General features: G+C 41.3%; 1 protein-coding gene across 1 annotated transcript; it reads left to right on the plus strand.

Moving 5' to 3' along the window:
• Positions 1–52: 52 nt before the first annotated feature.
• QDPR (quinoid dihydropteridine reductase) lies at positions 53–12462 on the plus strand. The gene is made up of 7 exons (XM_032223787.1): positions 53–201; positions 569–661; positions 2645–2741; positions 3646–3786; positions 6405–6513; positions 6898–6981; positions 11353–12462. The coding sequence occupies exons 1-7, from the start codon at positions 109–111 to the stop codon at positions 11456–11458; spliced, it is 723 nt and encodes a 240-aa protein (XP_032079678.1). The 5' UTR covers positions 53–108; the 3' UTR covers positions 11459–12462.
• Positions 12463–22292: the final 9830 nt, after the last annotated feature.

Consider the following 22292-nt stretch of genomic DNA (forward strand, 5'->3'; position numbering starts at 1 on the left):
GTGCCTCCTTTTCCGCCACTTAACCCACCTAGTGGGGGCGGAGAGCTCGGGTGCCCGCCTTCCGCTTCCTTTTCACCACGGACGTTCCTGCTTGTCGGAGCAGCGGTCATGGCAGCGGGAGAGGCATCCCGGGTGGTGGTCTACGGCGGTAGAGGGGCACTGGGCTCTGCCTGCGTGCGGCACCTGCGGGCGAAGAACTGGGTAAAGGGCTGGGGGGGGGGGTGCGGAAAGGTTGGCAAAAGCCGGTCTGTGGAGCTCGGTAGAGGAAACCTTGGAGAAGGCGGCTTTCCTGCACCTTCGCATGCAAAGGAGGGGGGGGGGGGTCGGAGGAGGGGAGGCCGCTGTGCAAAGGAAGAAACGCACACGCAAAGATGTTGCACGCTTATGGCCGGGAGAGAAGCCGCGCTGCCCTTAGCAAAAGAGCGGCCAGGCGGGGACAGGCGGTTGCAACGAAGCTCTTTGCCTCTTGCCGCGTAGCTTTGGGGTAAATGCAGCCCCGTTTGAAAACATCAAAACAAAACAAAATCTTGGTGTCTATGTGTGTTTCTCCCCCCCCCTCTCCCCGCAGTGGGTGCTCAGCATTGATTTAGCGGAAAACCAAGAAGCAAGCACCAACGTCGTGGTGCAAATGGGCGATTCGTTTGTGGAACAAGCAGAGCAGGTAAAAAAACCAGCACAAGTTTTTAGACGCTTTCTGATTGGAAAAGAGCGCAGGGAAAACTGCAGAAATGTTGACTTCAGTTTCTTATCCAAAACTTGAAAAATTCGGGATTGGTCAACAAATGTGTTCCATCTCTGGCAGATAAGGAACAAAAATCTTTGTAGGTGTTAAGACACAAACTTGACAGCAGACAATCAATCACTGCTCCTAATTGTCCTAAATCTCATTCTGTCTGGGAATTGAAATCCGTGCATCTTTAAATTGCCAAGGTTGGGGAACCCTGTCCTAAACCTTTCCAAATTCAGGTGGAGTCTGGTAGCATCTTTTCAGAGGAACAAATATAAAAGCATTGAAATGAAAAATAATTCTTCTGAAAGGACATTACGAGACTCCTCGTTTTTGATTACCATAAATATCCCTGTTCTCCCAGAATATCCATAAGAATTAGAAGGCATTGATTCGTGGACACTATTCTAATTGAAGTTTTGCCAGTCGTGTGGCTGCTAAAACAACAGTGCTGATGTTGGAAACCCTGCAGAAACATTTCACAACTGTTTGCTCCATTACAGGAGTTAGACCTTTCGTAACCCGCGAACTTTGCACTGATGGGTATGTTGGAGAAAAGAGAAAACATAATACCACATGCCAGAGTCCAACTTGTGTCACATAGGCCTCCCTTAGATGTGATATACAAGTAATTCTCGAGTTATGGCCATTTGTTTAGTGACTGTTCAATTACAATGGCAATGAAAAACTGGGGAAGTTTCTCGTACGTGTGACCATTGCAGCATTCCCATGGCACTTGGCAATTAGTTCATATTTATGACGGTTACAGTGTCTTGGGGTCATGTGATCCCTTTTGTGACTTTCTGACAAGCAAAGTCAAAGGGGAAGCCAGATTCACTTAACAATCATGTTACTTAACAGCTGTGGCAATCATAACTTAACAACTGTGGCAAGAAAGATTGTAAAGTGGAGCAAAGCTTACTTAACTGTAAGCTTAGCAATAGAAATTTTGGGTTCGAAAATACTACCTGTATTTTCAGTGCCTATTAAAATGTAAAGGATTTCCCGTGATGCCATCAAAGTTACTGTCCTGACTTTTTTGAAAGTCCTCTTGGGAGTAATATTTTTGGTGCATACTCAGCCACTGCTTGTGAGAGATCCAAAACTGAGAATGGAAAAAGAGGGCCAGGCCAGCTTTACAAAACACATGCTTATATTAAGCATTATGCTTTGCATTCTTGCTCCTATTTAGAGGTAGGGAAGTATGGTTCATGCATGTTAACAAGATGAAAATTCAGGAAAAAGGACCATGAAAAGTTTTGCAAAATTCCCAATTCCATTAGTTACATTAGCATCTGCTCTGCAGCTTTCTGTCATATTTCACTCACGAAAATGTCAGTCTTATTTTTCCCAGTAGCTTTCCAAAACCTGTTTTGTAACTTGTTCAGTCTTGCTCATCCAAAAAAGTTTTGAGCCATCTTTTTCATACCAAAATGACACCTCTGTCCTTCCCCACAACCCTCTCCAGGAAAAGAAACCATGTTTCCCTCCCTTAGAATGCCGTTTTCTGTTATTTTCATATCTGTAATTTTACTAATTCCCAAAGTTGTTAATAACAGCAAAATGGTGAAAAAAGCATGGAGATTGCTCTGTTGCGGGTAAGGAAAGGGTTTGGAAAATTCTCCCTGTTAATCGGGCAACTAGAACTCTTTCTACTCCTTTATATCTGAGTAAGAGAAGAAAGAGAGAAAAACAGCAGCCCAGCTACTTTAGTTTAATAAAATCTGTGCCAAAACCAGATGACTTCAGATTACAGGTTAAGATTTGCTGGAAGCTTAACCACCAACAAAGCCAGGCTTCTAATGAGTCCATATGCAGAAATATTTATCTGTCTTGTTTTAGAGAGTCAGTGTACTACTTTGGTAAGGACTGGTACTTGTTCTGTAACTCAGCTCTTCTAACTCTGCTTTTTGAAAGGTGACAGAAGACGTCGGAAAAGTCCTGGGTGAAAAGAAAGTGGATGCTATCCTCTGTGTGGCTGGTGGATGGGCTGGAGGCAGTGCCAAGGCAAAATGTAAGGATGGCAATTCATACAATGCTCTCTTCTTTCTCTTTCCCGTGGTCTTTCAGAATGGCCTATTTCTGGTCTGTGATGGAGCTGCTCAGCAAACAATGCTATAGCTCCCCCATTTAATGTCTTCCTGATGTCTCCAGCCCTGAAATTCAATTGATGCAATAGAAGCTGTGGGATAACATCTGCTTCCTCTCTTCCAGTGGTGTCCTGAACTGGCTGGCATTGGGGGGGAAAAGCCTGTTGAGGAAAAATAGAAGACCTCATAACAGATTTCTAAATTTAAATGCATTTCAGTAAAACTTTGTTGTGCAGTTGAGCCTGTCCTGAAACTGTCTACAATTGCAAAGATAGCTACTTTGGGATTTTTATTTTACTTATTTGATTTTTATCCCACTCTTATTACTCTGTACAGTGCATTCGGAAAGTATTTCTGTTCTTCACTCCTGTCCGTATCTGGAAGCCAGATGGTTAATAGGGAAGTGTCTAAACTTGAAGTAGGATTGAGTCATCGATATCTCATTAGATTTAAATCAGATTAAAAAGAAGTGTTGAGAAATGAGCACAATAAGTGCAATAATAATTGCATTTGACAATTTATTTTTGAACTGGGATAGTGATCTAGATGTTTTGAGACTTGCTTTAAATGCTACAGGTATCTGAATGCTACCAGTTGTTTTTTAATGTATGCCCATCCCATTGTTAAACTCACAGATATCTGACTGGGCAGGTTGGAATTAAATTCCTATTTCATACCTGGCAGCTAAGCTAGGGAGCTGTTCTTAGGTGTCTTCTGCAGAACAAGACCTTATCAGGCTAAGAGGGAACAGTCGGTGATGCTCTCTCCAGAAAGTGTATATGTTTCATGATGTCTAATGTTTTTCATATTTTCCTGTCCATCCCTTAGCTTTATACAAAAACAGTGACCTGATGTGGAAGCAAAGTGTTTGGACATCAACCATCTCTAGTCATTTGGCTACCAAATACCTGAAGGAAGGGGGGCTATTGACTCTAACAGGTGCAAAAGCAGCATTAGCTGGAACTCCAGGTAAAATGGAAATGTTCCTGGGGTGTGCATGTTGTTTTGGTCAACATTTCCCTTAGCCTTTAGTATTCAGATTGTAAATTTCAGTAGTATAAATTCTGTCCTCCAATGACAACTTAAATATTCTGTTAGGGTTGAGTGTATAGATTAAGAAAATATTTGGGAAAAAATTGTACTTATGTTTATGAAAGCTTTTTTTAGCTTGCACAGAAAGTGCTTTAGCTTGAATATAAGCAGCAAAAGGGACGCAGTTGCTCAGTGGCTAAGATGCTGAACTTGTTGATTAGAAAGGTTGGCAGTTCGACGGTTCGAATCCCAAGCACCATGTAACGGAGTGAGTTCCTGTTACTCGTCCCAGCTTCTGCCAACCTAGCAGTTCGAAAGCATGTAAAAAATGCGAGTAGAAAAATAGGAACCACATTTGGTGGGAAGGTAACAGCATTCCATGTGCCTTCGGTGTTTAGTCATGCCGGCCACATGACCACAAAGACGTCTTCAGATGGCACTGGCTCTTCGGCTTTGAAACAGAAATGAGCAGCGCCCCCTAGAGTCAGGAGTGACTAGCACATATGTGTGAGGGGAACATTTACCTTTACTTAAGCTGCAAAAAGACTAAGACCCAAGCTTATATTTTATTCCCTAAGTACTAATGCTGATTCTGCTTATTTACTTTGGATTAAACCTTTGTATCTTCTTGCTTCAAAGACAAATGACCTTCAATCCTCTGACTCAATCCTTACAAAATAGACCTGGCCCTATTACTAGTTTTGTGTCTGTATAAAGTCTACAGAAATGCTGTGCTTTCTGCTAAAAAGTAAAATTCCCATCCTGCTACGGGAATCCATATTGAAAACAGTGAGTTCTGTAATCAAATAAATGTTAATAACATTTTAAACATAGCAAATTAAAAAAGTTCAGACTTTGACCATTGAAATGCTAGTTTTCACCATCTTGCTGAATTGGCAGATTCTAGTTCATACCAGGGAATCTCCTTTTGTATACAGACCTCCAGCTCAAATAAAAGATAGAGGATGTTGTCATATAACTCCTTGTGTAGGTGTGGGTCACCCATGGCCTAGTGCATAACAGGGCATGCGCAGCCACGCTGAACCACATAGGAAAAAACAAACTCCTAAAGAACATAACATCCTAATAGTTCGTATCATAACATCCTAATAGTTCACTCTAGATGTGCCTTACCAATGACGCCCAGGATTTGACCATATATAGACAGAACTTCCCTGAGCAGTAGATTAGCAATTGTGGTTTGACAGGCTGTCTTAAATCACATGCTGATTGCTCCTCCTGCCTTTGTCCTATCTCAATAAAAGGGGCTCCCAGACCCCCAATCTGGGTCGCCTCATCCCGAGAAAGCTCGTGTCCGTGTCTTTTCTCAACATCGGCCTCATGAGCGAACCACGGGAACATCACATTTGGTAGCAGAGGATGGCAGAGGATTAAGGATTCCTATTTCCTTAACAGAGTAGTGTCTGAAGTATATTGTAGGACATCATTATTGGGATATCCACAATTGAATAAGGTTTTTGATACTAAATGAATTTAGATGTCTTTTTGGGTTACAATTTACATTGTTCCTTTCATTTAAGAAAAAAAAAAGTATCCAGGTTCAGTAGCAGAATATCTAAACCAGTTTTGTTGTAGGTAGGTAGGAGGGAGGCAATTCCAATCTAAATTAATAAATATGGAATAGTTTAATAAATTCGTTGGTTCATTTTGTAATACAGATAGTCCTCAACTTACATCCATTCATTTAGTGACCATTTGAAGTTACAATGGCACTAAAAAAAAATCACTTTTGATCGATCCTCATACTAACTGCTGCGGCATCCCAGCAGGCATGTGATTGCAACTGAGCACTTGGCAAACCTATGACAGTTACAGCATCCTGCAGTCATGTGATCACATTTGTGACCTTCCCAACCTTCCCTTCCAACAAGGCAAAGTCAATGGGGAAGCTGGCAGGGGAGATCACAAGTTGCAGTAACATAATGTCTTGCTTAACAACTATAGCAAAAAAGGTTATAAAAATGGGTCAAGTGATTCCTTACTTCGCAACTGGATTACTTAACAACAAATATGGCTGTAAGTTAAGGACTATTTTTAAAACAAAATTTGAAGCATTGGTATTTAATGCTAAATACTACTTTTTAATGGGTTACAAAAACCCACTAAAAGAGCAACATGAAACAGTCCATAATATATTAAAATGATTGTTAAAATTAACATATTTGCAAGTCATTTCTTGACTTTGCTCTTATATTCCCACACTGATGCAATGACAGGAAGGCTTCCAGGGGCCATCTGATGTGGTTGGATTCCAGGAAGTGCCTTATATTCAGTAAGGTGCATTTCATAACAGGCTTCAGCTGGAAGTCAAACTTTATTTTTACCACCAGCCTATCAAGTACTTAGAAAGTGAGGGCTGGAAGTGGGGTGGATAAAGGGAAGGGAGGAAGGAGATTATAATGAGAGTGATGAGAGGGGGGTCTCAGGGAAGTCCTGCCTTAGCACTTGGCCACCACAGGTCCCCCCCCCCCTCCAACATGAGGTTTGGGTAGGTCCTCCAAGGTCCCTTCCAGCTCTTTTATTCTGTATTCTAGGAATGATTGCATATGGCATGGCCAAAGGAGCTGTCCATCAACTCTGCCAGAGTCTCTCTGGCTCAAACAGTGGACTCCCTGCTGGCGCTGCAGCTGTTGCGATCCTCCCGTGAGTCATTCTGGAATCACTCACCTATATGGTACAAGGTTTACTGCCTTGGGTGGCTTTAGGGTTAGATCTCCTTCTAGCCCTATGACTCTTTGTAAAATTGTAATTTCCATATCTTGGGGGGGGGGGGTACGACACACGACTATTGGACCTTTGATGAAGTTTGGACGTAATATTTTATTTTGGGTAGCATGTCTGCTTCAATCAAGAAGATTGTAATGAATGAAAGTGCATTTTCCTGGAGACTGGATTGAAAAAATAATATGTTCTTATTCTGGGTTGAGCCTGCTGCTTTTGTTAAAGCACAGAAGAAATGCAGGCAGGATTTATCAGAGGAACCAGACAGTGAGCAAATGAGTTTCTCTCTCTCTCTCTCTGTTCCAGGGTTACCTTGGATACTCCGATGAACAGGAAATCCATGCCAGAGGCTGACTTCAGCTCCTGGACACCACTAGATTTTATTGCAGGGTGAGCAAACAAAACTGTTTTCCAGTCGTTTGAAGCCTTGAACATCTGTTCCATGAATTTTGGTTCAGAGATTTGTGGAATAACAAAATCTGTGTTCTGCACAAATCTGTGTCCTGCAAATTGACGCTTGGAGTCTTGGATGTCCACAGTGACAGGTGGGTGGGTAGGAAGTTATTATGGTGGCCATGATTGCAGAAGAAAAACAGAGTTGGATGGGATCTTGGAAATCTTGCAATCCAATCCCCTGCTCAAACAGGGAACTCTTATACCATTCCAGACAAGTAGCTGTCCAGTCTCTTCTTAAAAGCCTCTAGTGATGAAGCCTCTACAACTATTCCACTGTTTATTGTTCTCACTGTCAGGAAATTTCTCCTTAGTTCTAGGTTGGTTCTCTCCATGATTAGTTTCCCTATATTGTTTCTTGTCTTGATTTTTGGTGCTCTTCTTTATGGCAGTGCCTCAAACATTGAAACACTGCTATCATGTCATTCTTGGTTCTTCTTTTCACTAGACTAGACATACCCATATTCCTATAACCGTTCTTCATATGTTTTAGTTCCAGTTCCCTAATCATCCTTGTTCCTCTTTTTTACATTCTTTCCAGAGTCTCTACATCTTTTTTATAATACAGTAACCAAAACTGGATGCAGTATTCTAAGTGTGGTCTTACCAAGGCTTTATAAAACGGTACTAATACTTCACATCATTCTGATTATATTCTGCTATTTATGCAATCTAGGATTGCGTTGGCTTTTTTGGCTGCCACCGCACATTGCTGGCTCATATTTAAGTGCTTCCACTAGGACTGCAAGATTATTTCACAATTACTGCTATTGAGCTCAGTTTAACCTAAACTGTACATATACATTTGATTTTTCTTGCCTAAGTATAAAACCTTACTTTTCTCTACCTTACAATGCAATGCAATGCAATACTATAGCAGAGTTGGAAGGGACATGTTCCCTACCATTCTTGATTCAGGGGAGAAGAATATAGAATAGAATAGAATAGAAAATAGAATAGAAAATAGAATAGAATAATAAAGTTCGAAGGACCTTGGAGGTCTTCTAGTCCAACTGCCTGCCTAGGCAGGAAACCCTGTACCATTTCAGACAAATGGTTATCCAACATCTTCTTAAAGACTTCCAGTGTTGGGCCATTCACAACTTCTGGAGGCAAGCTGTTCCACTGATTAATTGTTCTAACTGTCAGGAAATTTCTCCTCAGTTCTAAGTTGCTTCTCTCCTTGATTAGTTTCCACTTATTGCTTCTTGTTCTACCCTCAGGTGCCTTGGAGAATAGTTTGACCACATTGAATTTCATTTTATTAAATAGGGCCCAGTGTTCAAGTTTGTTGAGATCCATCTGGATTTTTAGTCTTCTGGGCTGTTGGCTATTCCTGCCAGTTTAGTGTCATTTGCAAATTTGATGAGTTCCCCTTCTCATTTAACTCTCTTATGAAGACATTGCAGAGTACTGGGCCTAAAACAACCTATTTCTTCTTCTTGGTTATGTGTGTGGGTGTATTATACACCTATGGCAATGGCATTCTTTTTTCTTTTTATATTGACCCATATTCATTCTGGAAAGCTTATTGATTTTATGCATTTCTATAGAGATGTAATGATGTTTTACATATAATGCAACTCCACCTCCTCTTTTTTAGGTTTGTTTCTTTTGAACAATTTGTATTTTTTCCATCAGTACATTCCCGTGCTGAGTTTCATCCCACCAAGTTTTGGTAATGACAACTACTGTATATCATACTTGTCCTCTTGAACTAAGACTTCAAGTTCACCTTGTTTGTTCCCCAAACTTTTGAGTGTTTGTGCACAGGTATTTGAATCCTGTATGTCTGATCCTGGGTATGCTTCCTACATCTCCCACTTTATTTCTGAGATTTTCTTCCTTCCCGTTACTCCTGGCCTCATTGTTTGATTGGTTGCCTTGGGATTTATGGTTGGGATTAGTTCCTAAAGATCCTAAGGATTGGTTTCATTCCCCCCTCAATTTTAGTTTAAAGCTTTTCCGCTAAATTTAGCCAGTCGTTTTCCAAATACATTCTTCCTGATTCTTGTGAGGTGCAGCTCATCCCTTGCCAGAAGCCCTTCATGTAGGCCCATGATGGTGAACCTATGACATGCATGCTGGAAGTGGCACATAGAGCCATCTCTGGGCATGCCAGCCATTGCACTTTGTCCTTCTGGAGTCTGGTGCACACATGCACACCAGCCACCTGGTCTTTATGCATGTGGGGATGCCAGAAACAGGAAGAGCAGCTTCCTGGCGTGCATGCTGGTCTTTATGTGCACATGTGTGCCAGAAACTGGAAGACCAGGTGACCAGTGCGCATGCCCAAAACCAGAAGCTTAATGTTCCGGTGCATTCATGCGTGCCAGGGAGCTGCTCTTCCAGTTTCTGGTGCTCCCCCACATGTGCACTCCCGTTTTAGCATTCAGTACTGAAAAGGTTCACCAACAGTGATATAGGTAATGCAGACCATGCTCTAGGAATTCAAAGTTCTCTTGCCGGCATCAACTCTTAAACCAATGGTTCATTTCTAAAATTCTTTGTTTCCTCATTGGATAGTGACCTATTATTGGAAGTCGAGATGAAAAAATGCCACTTGTGCTCCTAACTCCTTAACTTTCTTGCCTAACTGCTCATAATTTCACAATATTATTTTCAGGTTCATTGTCATGTCATTTCTCCCTATGTGAAGGAGAAGGGGCTAGTAATCTATGAGTTTGATTATTTTAGTAAGGTTCTAGGCCACATCTTTGATTTTTTGCTCCAGGGAGATAAATACCTCCATAGATTGAATGGCTGGTTTACAGCTGGCTGGTTCTGTTCCCCTGAGAACTGAATCTCCTATAACCAACACTTGCCTTTTTTTCCCCCTAGGAAAGTCTAAGTTATTTTTCTCCCTTTCTCAGGGGCACTTGATGATGCAGCTTTTCTATGTGTCTGCATGCTTTCTTCCAGGAGGAAGCTGTGAAATCGATTGCTCGGTTCCAAAAGGGTTGAACTAGATAGGGGCATTGAGAAGACCTACCTCTTTTTCTTTAATGTAAGGAGAAGGCTTTTTATGTAGCAAAAGCACAAGTCACCCAGAGATGCTTGGTAAAGAGATGGGCAGCGTACAAATTTAATAAATTAAAAAAAGCTTACATTGTGTAGTCAAGGCCACCGTCTTGATATTTTGTTCAACATGCCTGCAGCATTGCTATTCAGAAGACTCAAAAGTGCTCTAGGCTGTGGGGTGACCAGTAAATCCCAATGCAATCCCAAGCTGCCAGCCAGACACATAATATAAGGAAATGTGATATTGTTTTCGTAACTGGAGTTCTATTGTGGTTCAAGTATGCCTCAGGTGTTGCTCGGCTCCCTTCCTCATGTGGTTTTTTATATTTGGTTAAAAATCAATAATTTAAAAGAATGAGAAGCAAAACACCAGCCTCAAGTATTACCTTATTTACATTGTCTCCAGTGGCATCAAAGACCACCCAGGTCCCCAAAAACTTTATGGTAAAATAACTGGTGTTTGGCTAAGCTTTGTGCATTGTTGCATTGACCCATCAGCTCTGGAAAAGGTGTAATCTAAGTAAGAATAGGTGGAAAGTCTTGTATCTTGGAGGCTGCAGTGGGGTAATGGGTGGTGATCTGGTATCCGTGTATGGATAATTGATTAACGGTCCTCCAGGTATCGTATTATGTATGAACCTTTAACATGTTCTCAAACTCTTATACTATGGAATGTTTATGGAAAAATGGACAGATGGGCTGATAGGCAGACAGATACTGTACATAGATTATTTTCTTTTCTTGAAAAGAAAAGTGTCTTGCACCAGTTCCTTCAGTTTATCTGATCTATTTATTTATATTTTCTGTCTTGTGCAAGCAGGGTAAACTGAACTACAGAAGAGAGATCTCCCTTAGCTGAGATGTCTTAAACCAACCTCAACTTCATAGTGTCTCTTTTAAATTGTAGATTGGGGATAATGATAATTTATCTGCTTGTATGTAGGAGGTGGTTTAGCTTCTTTTAGTAGTAGCCCTGTTGAAGCTGAGAACAGTTGTTCTTGTGGATGACAAAAATAATGTTACATCTTAACAAGTCCTTGTATTTAGTAGATTTGTCTTTCCAGGAAAATAAAAAGATGCATCTCAAGCCCATTAAAATAGAAACTTCTGCACTGCAATCTTTTACAAGGTCCTCTGAATGGGGGACTCAAATTGCTTTTCAGCTTGTTATCTCAGAACTGTATTAATAGGGGAATTATGGAATAACTATGGAAACTCAATGAGCATTTGGAATGTGAAACTTCCAATGAAACTAACTCATGCACTTGTTTCCATCTGTTCTGCCAGAATTTTTCATGACTGGATCATCGGTAAAAACCGGCCAGACTCTGGAAGTTTGATTGAAGTGGTAACAACTGGAGGAAAATCTGAACTTTCACCAGCCCACCTCTGACCCAAGAATGACATTTGTGCAAATAGGGGTAAAGTCATAAAGATATAAAATCTGTCTAGTGTATTTAATCATCTTCTGTTCCTGCTCACTATCTGGCTTTATTTGGAACCAGATCTGCAGTTGGTTTGTCTTGCTAAATGTGACCCAGTGACATTTAATTATCCAAAGGTGCAAGGCATCTTGCATTTAATAGAAGAAATGAGTTTCAAAACGGATTAATAGGTTAATTTTGCAGAGTGAAAACTAGGGAGGCAGAGCAAATAGGAAGCAAATAATAAAACATGGTTCATGTGGCAAATCCCACAGCTTATGTATTTGCATCTGATCTTGGTGTGCAAGTACATAAGAATGAGGCTTGCATTGGGACATCCCTGTCCTCATTTATAGGTGAGGATGCTGTTGTGAATGGAAAATCGTCATCTTGTAGAATACTTGTATTTCTGTGAATGGCCATTTTGAACGTTACCCAGGTAGATGTTGTGCTTAGTTATCATATATTAATTCTGACCAAAGATGCAATACTGCCACTGCCTTTGAATAAATAAGACTACGTCAAGAGGTTCCACAAAGACCAAGAAAAAAACAAGAATATGTATTCTACCTTCCCAGTTCACAAAAATGCCCTAAATAAAACCTAGAAAATGTGAGTGCTGCCACTGAATTCTTCATTCCCAAGTATTTTCTGAAGTTTCTTTACAAATGCAGAAAGAAGGGAATATTTAGAAGAGTCCATTTAACATGGACATTATAGTTGCTGTCATTTGCCTTAAAAGCAATGAAAAATTGTCAGTGCAGAGTGCCAGTTTTCAGGGGTGGTATATCTGGCATATTCCTGCTATTATGTGCATAAAGAAGGCTGTTGACTTTATTTTTTCTCTAGAGAGAGAGAGAGTAATCCTTGAGATGAATTCTTCAACCCACACTAGTGATATTGCTAAGTTGTAGCTAAGAGTTTTTAAGTCTACATGTTCCCTACCATTCTTGATTCAGGGGAGAAGAATATAGAATAGAATAGAAAATAGAATAGAAAATAGAATAGAATAATAGAGTTTGAAGGACCTTGGAGGTCTTCTAGTCCAACCCCCTGCTTAGGCAGGAAACCCTGTACCATTTCAGACAAATGGTTATCCAATCTCTTCTTAAAAACTTCCAGTGTTGGAGCATTTACAACTTCTGGAGGCAGGTTGTTCCACTGATTAATTATTCTGTCAGGAAATTTCTCTTTAGTTCTAAGTTGCTTCTCTCCTTGTCTAGTTTCCATGCATTGCTTCTTGTCTTACCCTCAGGTGTTTTGGAGAATAACTTGACTCCATCTTCTTTTTGAAAGCCCCTGAGATATTGTCACCCCTAGCCCTTCTTTTCATCAAACTAGACATACACAGTTCCAGCAACCATACTCTAGTCCCCTAATTAATTTTGATGCTCTTCTCTGCACTCTTTCTAGAGTCTCAACATCTTTTTTACATCGTAGCAACCAAAAAGGATGCAGTATTCCAAGTGTGGCCTTAGCAAGGCATTATAAAATAGTATTGTCACTTCCCTCTGTTTATGCAGCCTAGAACTGTATTGACTTTTTTGACAGCTGCAGCAGATTGCTGGCTCATATTTAAATGATTGTCCACTAGGACTCCCTCTCACAGTTACTACTATTGAGCTAGGTACCACATATACTCATGATGATGAACCTATGGCACGCGTGTCACACGCAGAGCCATATCTGCTGGCACGCAAGCAATCAACTCCAGCATGCAAGCACGTTCCAGCCTTTTGGAGTGCCAGGGGAAGCCATTTTTTCCCTCCCCAGGCTTCAGGAAAGCCTCCGGAGCTTGGGGAGGGCAAAAAACGAGCCCAACAGAAGTTGGTTTCTGAACTTCAAGTTGGGCCCATTTTTCGCCTTCCCCAAGCTCCAGAGGCTTTCTTGAAGCCTGGGGAGGACAAAACGGGGGTCCCCCAGCCCCCTGGAGGCCCTCCGGAAGCTGGAAATGGATTGTTTCCGACCTTCCAGTTGGCCCATGAAGTCCCTTTTTCGCCCTCCCCAGGCTCCGGAGGCTTTCCTGAAGCCTGGGGAGGGTGAAAACTCCCCCCTCCTGCACCGGGGGGGGGGGTCATGCATGAATGTGCAGATAGGTGCAGCCTATTGCATTGAAGGTGTGGGGCGTGCGCTATCACTCATGCACAATTTTGGCACGCATTTACAAAATGGTTTGCCATCACTGACATATACTGTCCTTGTGCATTTTGTTTTTCTTGCCTAAATGTAGAACCTTACTTTTTTCATCATTGAATTTCATTTTCTTAGATAGTACTCAATGTTCTAGTCTGTCAAGATCCTTCTGTATCTAAAACCTATCTTATGGAGTATTGGCTATTCATGTTAGCTTGGTGTCATCTGCAAATTCGATGAGTTCTCCATCTATCCCCTCGTCCAAATAATTGGTGAAGATGTTGAAGAGTACTGGGCCTAAAACACAGCCTTTCACCCATGTAAGTGCAGAGGCCTGGTAATATAACTCCCAATCTGGCAGCCCCAAACCCCCTGTTTTTAGAGTCTTGTAACATTTTCAGTCTTAATCTTGCTCTTTTCCCTTGCCAAATGTATTTTGACATTTTATATAGCTCCTCAAATTGTTTATTTTCTAACTTTATCGGAATTGTTCAGAACAAAAATAACCTTGCCAAGATATTCGGTTTTATTGTAGCTATTCTTACTATCATCGATAATTGCAAGTTTTTCCATTTCTCCGGATTTAGTTTAATTTGTTGTAACAGCTTAATATAAGTATCTTCTTTAATGGTTGCACATCTTGCTGTTAATAAAATTGCTAAGTATTTTACTTTCCTAACCATCTGAATATTTGTCTTCTCAATTTTTTTTTGTCTCCAAAGAATTTTTACTAATATCTTGGTTTTTTCTTCATTTATTTTCAATCCTGCAACTTCACCATATTCTTCTATTTTTTTATTAATTTGGGTCCAGTTTCTTGCATTTCTTTTAGAATAAATACCAGAGCATCTGCAAATGCCTGTAATTTGTATTTTTCTTTTGTAATTTCCATACCTTTTATTTCTGGATCTTATCTAATGTTTCTGTTTAACACTTTCAGTGTTAAATATACAGGTGAAATTCGAAAAATTAGAACATCATGCAAAAGTTCATTTATTTCAGTAATGCAACTTAAAAGGTGAAACTAATATATGAGATAGACTCATTACATGCAAACCAAGATAGTTCAAGCTGTGATTTGTCATAAGTGTGATGATTATGGCTAATTTTTCGAGTTTACCTGTAAATAGTAAAGGGGACAAAGGGCATCCTTGTCTTTGCCTTTTCTTATATTAAAGTTCTCTGTCATGTCCCCATTAACCATCACCTTTACAGTTTGTTTAGAATATATTGCCTTAATCATATTAGTACATTTTTCACCAAAGTCCATATACTTTAATTGTAGTAACCAAAATTGCCAAATCACATTGTCAGATGTTTTCTGTGCATCTAACAAAATAAACACCATTTGATTTTAGGAATGTACTCCTAATACTCCAATGTATTCAAGATAATTCTCATATTACCATATTTTTCAGACTCACCTTTCCCCCCTAAAAGAGGGTGAAAAATTGAGTGTGTCTTATACATCTATTGTAGCAGTGGGTGTATTCCAGCAGTCCAATCCACTCGCCAATCAGCTGTGCTGAATCAGGCTGCAATAAGTGCTGAAGCTGACCTGGCTGATCAGAGTTTGCAGCAGCAATCACATTCAGAAATCGCAGTAACTGATTCAGCAGGATTCAAAATAATAATAATATACAATACATTACCAAAATCGGGTTTTCAAGGTAGCAGTAAATACAAGCAAAACACAAGCAGATTCACTTTCAGTTTTTGGCTACGCCAGGCTCCTTCCTGTCTCCTTCTTGCTCACACAGCAAATTTCAGAGTCCAAATAGCCCTCATTGGCTGACTTACTTGCTATGCCTATTCATTGGCTGACCTTGTTACCATGTGTCAGCTGAATACCATGGATGCTGGTAGGCAATGACAGCATTTTTTTCGTGTTATTTTCCTCCCCAAAAACTAAGGTGCATCTTATACTCCAAAAATACAGTATTTTTAATTTGGCTTTTAGATAAAAATCCATTCAGGTCTGAGTATAAATTCATTCAAGAATATTTTTAGTCTCTCTGCTACTATTGAAACATATATTTTATAGTCTACATTTAATAATGATATTGGCCTATAATTTTTTATCTGTGTTAAGTCTGAATCTTATTTTGTTATTAAAGTGAAGTTTGCTTCCATCCAAGCATATGGTATCTTGGCATTGTAAACCTCCAACATTGACAAGCCTAAAGTGTCTTGTAGATTCAGTAGTTTCTACTTTTAGCTGCTCATTGAGCCTTAAAAGAGTGAAATAGTCAAAATATTGTTATCTCCATGTACAATGTGTATGGAATAAATATATTTAACAGGAGAAAGTCTAAGTGGCCTTTTGTGATTTTTCTTGGTCTTTTGTGATCTTTTATGAGCCTTGGTGGAGCAGTTGTTAGAATGCATAATTGCAGGCTAATTGTGTCCACAGCCTGAAGTTTGATCCTGATGGGGCTTGAGATTGACTCAGTCTTCTGAGGATGAGGACCCAGATTGCTGGGTGAAATACACTGACATTGTAAACTGCCTAGAGAGTGCTGTAAATCACTATGGGCAGAGGTTGGTTCCTATGCGTTTGGACCAGTTCGGCCAAATCGGTAGTGATATGTTGGCCTGGGTTGCAGAACCAATAGTGACTGCTGGCTGGCCACACTCTTGAATCGGTCCCCTGGTTGCTGCTTGTCCTTCCCAGTCTCTGCTCTGCAGCTTACCTGCCTGAAGCGCGCTGCACCCCTGATCTGTCTGCCAGGTAAGCCTGCGAGTCACAGCTTAGCTAGCTGCCCCTGCCTCCTTCCCCGCGGCCCTGCCATGCTTCCCTGCCTTTTATGTGGCCTCCTGGTGGTCCCCCATCCCCGCTTGCCTTCTGAGGTTGGTGTCCAGTGGGTGGGTGGGCAACCCTTGGTGGAAATGCAGACACTGCTGGGGCTGAAAGTGGCGGTGGTGGCGGCAGCAATGCTGCAGGAGGGCAAGCAGATATCCTGGGACTGCTGCACATGCGCCTGCTCCATTTTGGGAAGGCAGAGCCCCCCCTGCTGCAGAGTGATCCAAAGAGGGGAAGGGGATGCTGCAGAAAAGGCTGCTTTCCATCTGGCCCGTGTGCCTTTTGTGCCGGCTTTGCAGGGCTTCGGGCTCTGAAGCAGCCCACTGGCTTCCCACCTGGCCACCTGCCTGCTCTCTTTGCAGATCAGCTCCGTGGTCTGACCACCAGTGCTACTCTGGGAACTCAGCTCGTAGAGTCCTACGCTCCAGGGGATGGAGACTCGGCTGCGGCGGCACGAAGAAGTGGAGCAAGAGGTGGACGCTGCTGGTGAGCAGGTTGGGGGCAACCCCTCATGTGGGGAGCAGGCCAGGCCCAGCTACCTTCTGGATAACCTTGGAGCTTGCAAAATAAAGATAGGAGGAATAGGATATTAGGCAATCTTGTAGGCTCCAGGAAGAATGGAGACTAGCACTAGTTTCCAAGCCCAGTGGTCAATTTTAAAAAGATCTCATAGAATACTTTTAAATACTAATTTTCTTTTCAACTGGTCATCCCAAAGGTGCTTTATTAAGGAAGCAACTCTGAGGATATTTCGCTTCTCATCCAAAAAGCTTCTTCCGCTCTGCCAGGATAGTGGGGGAATGGAAGGATTTATATTCCTTGCAGACAGGTGATCATTTGCATCCTTTTAGAGGGTTGTTGAAGCACTTGAAGGTTTATCTGTGTCCTCAGGGTCACTTGAGTAATGCTTCTGGTTCCTGACGTCTGCAATTTTTTCTCTGGAAATCCATTCCTACTCCTCTAGTATCCTGTCAGAACTGAAGAAGCTTCTTGGATGAGAAGTGAAACATCCTCAAAGAAAAAACAAGAAAGTCCAGTTGCCTCCTAAAAAAACACCTTTGGGACAACCATGATCTGGATGATTGAGAATCTCTACAGACTTTTCAACTGATCTTCTTTCCATACTGAGATTTTTTCAAAATAATCCTTGTCTTTAATCAAATGTGCTTCAAGAGTTATCTTCTCCCTATACTAACAACATTCTACCATTCTAGGAGAAAGTTGCAAATTGCAACAGTATTCTTCTGGATACCCTAATAGGCTGTTATGGCAACGGCACTATATACAAAATTTCAGAGCTATTAGAGAGATTGAAAAACAACCCAGAAGAAAAGGAACACTTTTTCATTTTTTTACCAATGTTTACAGATGAATCCATGTACTTAAATCAAGCTTGATTTGAAGCAGATTTTAATCCCTATTTTAGCTTTTTCTCTGCATCCAATGCATTTCCATAATGCTTCTTTGTTTGTATTTATTATGACCTATTTTGCATAACTAGAGTTTTAGTTTTTCTTTCTTTTCCTTCTCCGGATCAAGAACAAAGCACTTTTTCATTTTTACCAATGATCAATCATTAAACACTGTTGCTGGAAAGTACACAAAATATTAACACTATAATGTATAATACAAACATGCATAGCAATGCATAGTTAATGGTTTTGCTTTGTCCTAGTTATTAAAGAAAATTCTTCCTATGGAATGAGAGTGGTGTATATTTCATGTAAAATATCACATTTTAAATAACAGTCTTATTTGTATTTTGAAATCAATACTAAATCAAGATCTTAGGTCAGGGATGGCGAACCTTTTATGGCTCATGTGCCAAAAGCGGAGGGAGCGCAGGCGCCCCACACCCATAATGCTATGTGCATGACCCCAGCGTGCATGTGTGCATGACCAGCTCTCCCCTCCATTTTTGGTGTGCTTTTTTTGCCTTCCCCAGGCTCCAGAGGCTTTATAGGAGCCTGGGGAGAGCAAAAACAGCCTCCCTGCCCCCCCCCAGGACCTCTGGAGGCTTCAGGAGCTTCCCTGAAGCCCCCGGAGCGTGAAAAACAGGCCCTAAGGGCAAACTGGAAGTTTGGGAACCGACTTCCGGTTTCCTCGTAGCCCTCTGGAACGTTCAGTGGCCTTCAGGAAGCTTCCCTGAAGGCTCCGGAGGTCTAAAACCAGCCCTACGAGCAAACCGGAAGTAAGTTCCTGAACTTCTGGTTTGCCCGTAGGTCTGGTTTTTTGGGCTCCAGAGGCTTCAGGGAAGCTCCTGAACCCTCTGGAGGGCGAAAAATGGCCTCAAAAGAAGGCCATTTCGGTCAGCGGCGTGCTGGCCAGCTGACAGGGCAACACCTTGCATGCTCTGACAAATGGCTCCCCATGCAACAGGTTCGCCATCATGGTCTTAAGTCATATCCAGGTCACAAAATCGCAGACTTTCAAGTTCTCCAGAAGGTTTTACCAAACTTTATATACCACAAAGTGAACAAGGAAAGAGCAATATTTTGCAGTTGAGGTATACTCTGCTACCTTGAATATTTTTGGTTCTGAAAAATTGGGTTTTTGTATGTCGCTGTCAAAAATAACATCTCTCCCTGCACATCCTACCCTGATTTTAAGATGTATTCTGTAGGTATGCAGAAGTACCTGGCTTCATCAATGTGTGAAGTCTCCATCAGAATAGTAATTTTCCCTTCATTTGATTCTGGAAGACAACACCACAAAAATTTAACAGGCTGTTGATACTGGTTTTTCTTATGCATTTTTAAAAAGTCTAACCTTGCTCTTCTGATTCTTAGAGCAATGTTAAAATGTGCTTTTATGCTGAGAGGAAAAAAGCAAACATTGATTGGATCTGTGTAATATGAATTCTAAAATAGTCTGATTGGTCATAGTAGAATCGCCTAGTCATGGGCTAATCCAATCACCCTAGACTTTCTAAATTAAATAGTAAATCAAGATGAAAGTTTCATATTAGGGCATAATGATTTGATTTTATTTTCTACTTCTCCCCACCCTGAGATATATTTTCAAGATCTTCCTTGTTTTGTTCAGTGAAACTCAATCAATTGTGCCCCAACAGTTACTGATTAGTCCTATTGACATGAGCTGAGCCCTTCATGTGTGCAATTGTTGTATATTCTACTGTGTACAGATGGAGCCAAGATCTAGAATTTACTGATATTTCACAATCTCTGAATATTGAATTCTTCTGAAACGCAGCTTCCAGGGGTCTCCTCCTTTCACTCTTCCACCTTCTCTTTTCTGTTGCTGTCAGATCCCTAAAAGTGATACTGCCATTCAATTGGGAGGAGGGGAGCCTTGGAGTTAAATCATTAGCTACATCGGTAACAACTGAGTTTTACAACTTTACAACTGTGGTTTCCTGTCACCGGAAAACTGAAGCTCCCAACATTTCTGGCGGGATGTTTATGATAGCCATGTGGGATATATTACTTTGATGTCTAACTAGAGATAGCCATGGGAACCAGTGCTTTATTGACTCCCAGGGCAGAAGAGTTAAGGAAGCATCTTCACACTTGTGTATTGGTCAGAATCTGCATTCAGACAAAGGAGAGGGGTCATTATCAGCTTAATCCCATTTGCATCTAAAGGTTTTCAGATGCTGCTTTGCCTCTAATGGTTTCCATCCTGCCTGATTAAAGGTTTCTTTTGAAATAATCCGTTTCAAGGGTCTTTACTTTCTCAAGTTAGGAGAGGAGTCATTACAGTTGCTATGACATTCCTCCACTCTCCCTCCCCACCCCAGCACACATTCATAATGTTGCCTGGCAACAGAAATCTCCAAAATTATTTTCTTCATCCAACAGTTATTTGACAATCCTCAATACCCCAACTGGCCTAAAGTAAATTTTCCTCAGATAAATCCTGTCCCCCTAGAGCAGTGGTTCTCAACCTGTGGGTCAGGACCCTTTGGGGGTCGAACAACCCTTTCACAGGGGTCGCCTAAGACCATCAGAAAACACATATTTTCGATGGTCTTAGGAATTGAGACACCAATTTTATGGTTGGGGGTCACCACAACATGAGGAACTGTATTAAAGGGTCGCGGCATTGGGAAGGTTGAGAACCACTGCCTTAGAGCTTGAAACATCGTTTATATCTGCCAGTTAAACCAATCCTATTGTAAAAGCTTGATGTTGCAGTCAATAGTCTATGTTTTACTCCTTGATGTATGTTTTGAATTGGCTTGCTAATTTCCGCATTCAGAACCATTGGAATTTGCATAATTCTAATTTTGCTATCCCCCAAAGAAATCCACAAATATTTGGATCCTATGTATTATGGTTTGCCTATAAAGAACTTTTAAACTGGAAGTGCACAGAGACAGCTGAAACCTGACAATAGAACTTGGTTAAGATGTCAGCCACTGCTACCCACTCCCCACTCAATTACTTACTTAATTATTTAAGGGGCAGCTTTGAGACACATGGAACCATCCAGACTGACAAAGGAAATGCAAAATGAAGTCACGGAAGATCTTCTCAGACAGCTTCCTCAAACGTGTCCCCTAAGAGACCTTCAACAAAAGGCCAGCATGTGCCTTGGTGAATTAAAGTCTGGCCAAGTGCTAAGGCAGGACTTCCCTCAAACTCTCCCTCCCTCTCATTCCAAACTCCCTCCTTCCTTCCTCCCTCCCTCCCTCCCTCTTTTCCTCCCTCCCTCTATCGGCATCCAGGAATGGACGAGGGGAGGGGAAAAGATTGGCAGTGCTGTTGGTGGCCATGGCTTTCCCACATGGTGACGGAAGCCGTCCTGGTGAAAGGGAAGCATAGGCTGACCACATTCCAGCCCAGGTGGCCACTACAAAGTTGTAAATCAGTGTGCAAGAGCCCCAGCAGCAGCACCATGCCTGTGACTAGCGCCTCTGCCACCTCCATGGCCCACTCGCAGCTGGCCCCGCAGCTCACAAGCTGTTCTTTTTCACCGGGGATGCTAGCCCTTGTACTCTCGCTGCATCCTGTCTCTGTGCCCAGGTGGAGTGCCCGCTTGGGCTGGAGTGGGCGAGGGCCGAGGCAGTGAGAGTCAGCCCCTTGCTGTCTCCAGGGCAGCCCAGCGGGCCAGATCTAACTAATCACATTGTGGGCCGGATCTCACCCGTGGGCCTTGAATTTGACATACGGTATCTGTTTTAGAAACTCAACATCTTTTTTGTATTGTAGTGACCAAAATTGGATGCAATAATCCAAATGTGTGTATTTAAATTTTTTGGACGGTGATATCTCGACTGGATAAATGTGGCATGTTGGATTTGCTTACATTTAATATGGTGTTTAAGCTTTTCCCTTTGTAATTACTTATGTATCCTATTTTGTAGACTTTAAGCTGGCTCTGTATCTGTCTTTCTACTTGTTGGCATTTGCAATGGAAAAATGTTCTGTCTTTTTAAAAGGTGAAATGTCCCCTCTTTGTTATGTTTTGGGGTTTTGGTTTATACTAGAATAGTGACTATTTAATGCCCTTTAAATGTGGTTATGCTTACAGATATGTGGAATGCTGCATTTTATATATTTTAATTGATGTTATTATTTTAAAGATCTGATTGGACTTTTTGCTGACAACTGAACTGGAGAACATGTTACTTATTGGATTTGCCTATTGTTAAGAGACAAGTTATGGGATGAAGAGTTTTATATTAATTAACTAGCTGGATACTTGTGCTTCGCTACGAAACTATGTGACGGGGCTTGATAAATTGACACTTAAAGCTGGAAAATTAATGAGTAGTTTAAAAAAATGATTGTATTGTTTCATTAGAGACAGTAAACTAGGTTTCTGTTACAGATGAAGACATTACTGTAAGTGTAACAACTATGAAATAGATGGGTTTAAGCCTTTAATGCCAGCAGCAACCG

Source organism: Thamnophis elegans, chromosome 9, assembly GCF_009769535.1.
Source record: "Thamnophis elegans isolate rThaEle1 chromosome 9, rThaEle1.pri, whole genome shotgun sequence".
In the NCBI taxonomy this organism is placed as follows: domain Eukaryota; kingdom Metazoa; phylum Chordata; class Lepidosauria; order Squamata; family Colubridae; genus Thamnophis; species Thamnophis elegans.

Excerpts from the sequence above, each read along its gene's own strand:
- QDPR (XM_032223787.1), top strand. The coding sequence starts at position 109 with ATGGCAGCGGGAGAGGCATCCCGGGTGGTGGTCTACGGCGGTAGAGGG. Across the intron at positions 2,742-3,645 it reads AGGCAGTGCCAAGGCAAAAT|CTTTATACAAAAACAGTGAC; the intron begins GTAAGGATGGCA and ends TCCATCCCTTAG. Across the intron at positions 3,787-6,404 it reads AGCATTAGCTGGAACTCCAG|GAATGATTGCATATGGCATG; the intron begins GTAAAATGGAAA and ends TCTGTATTCTAG.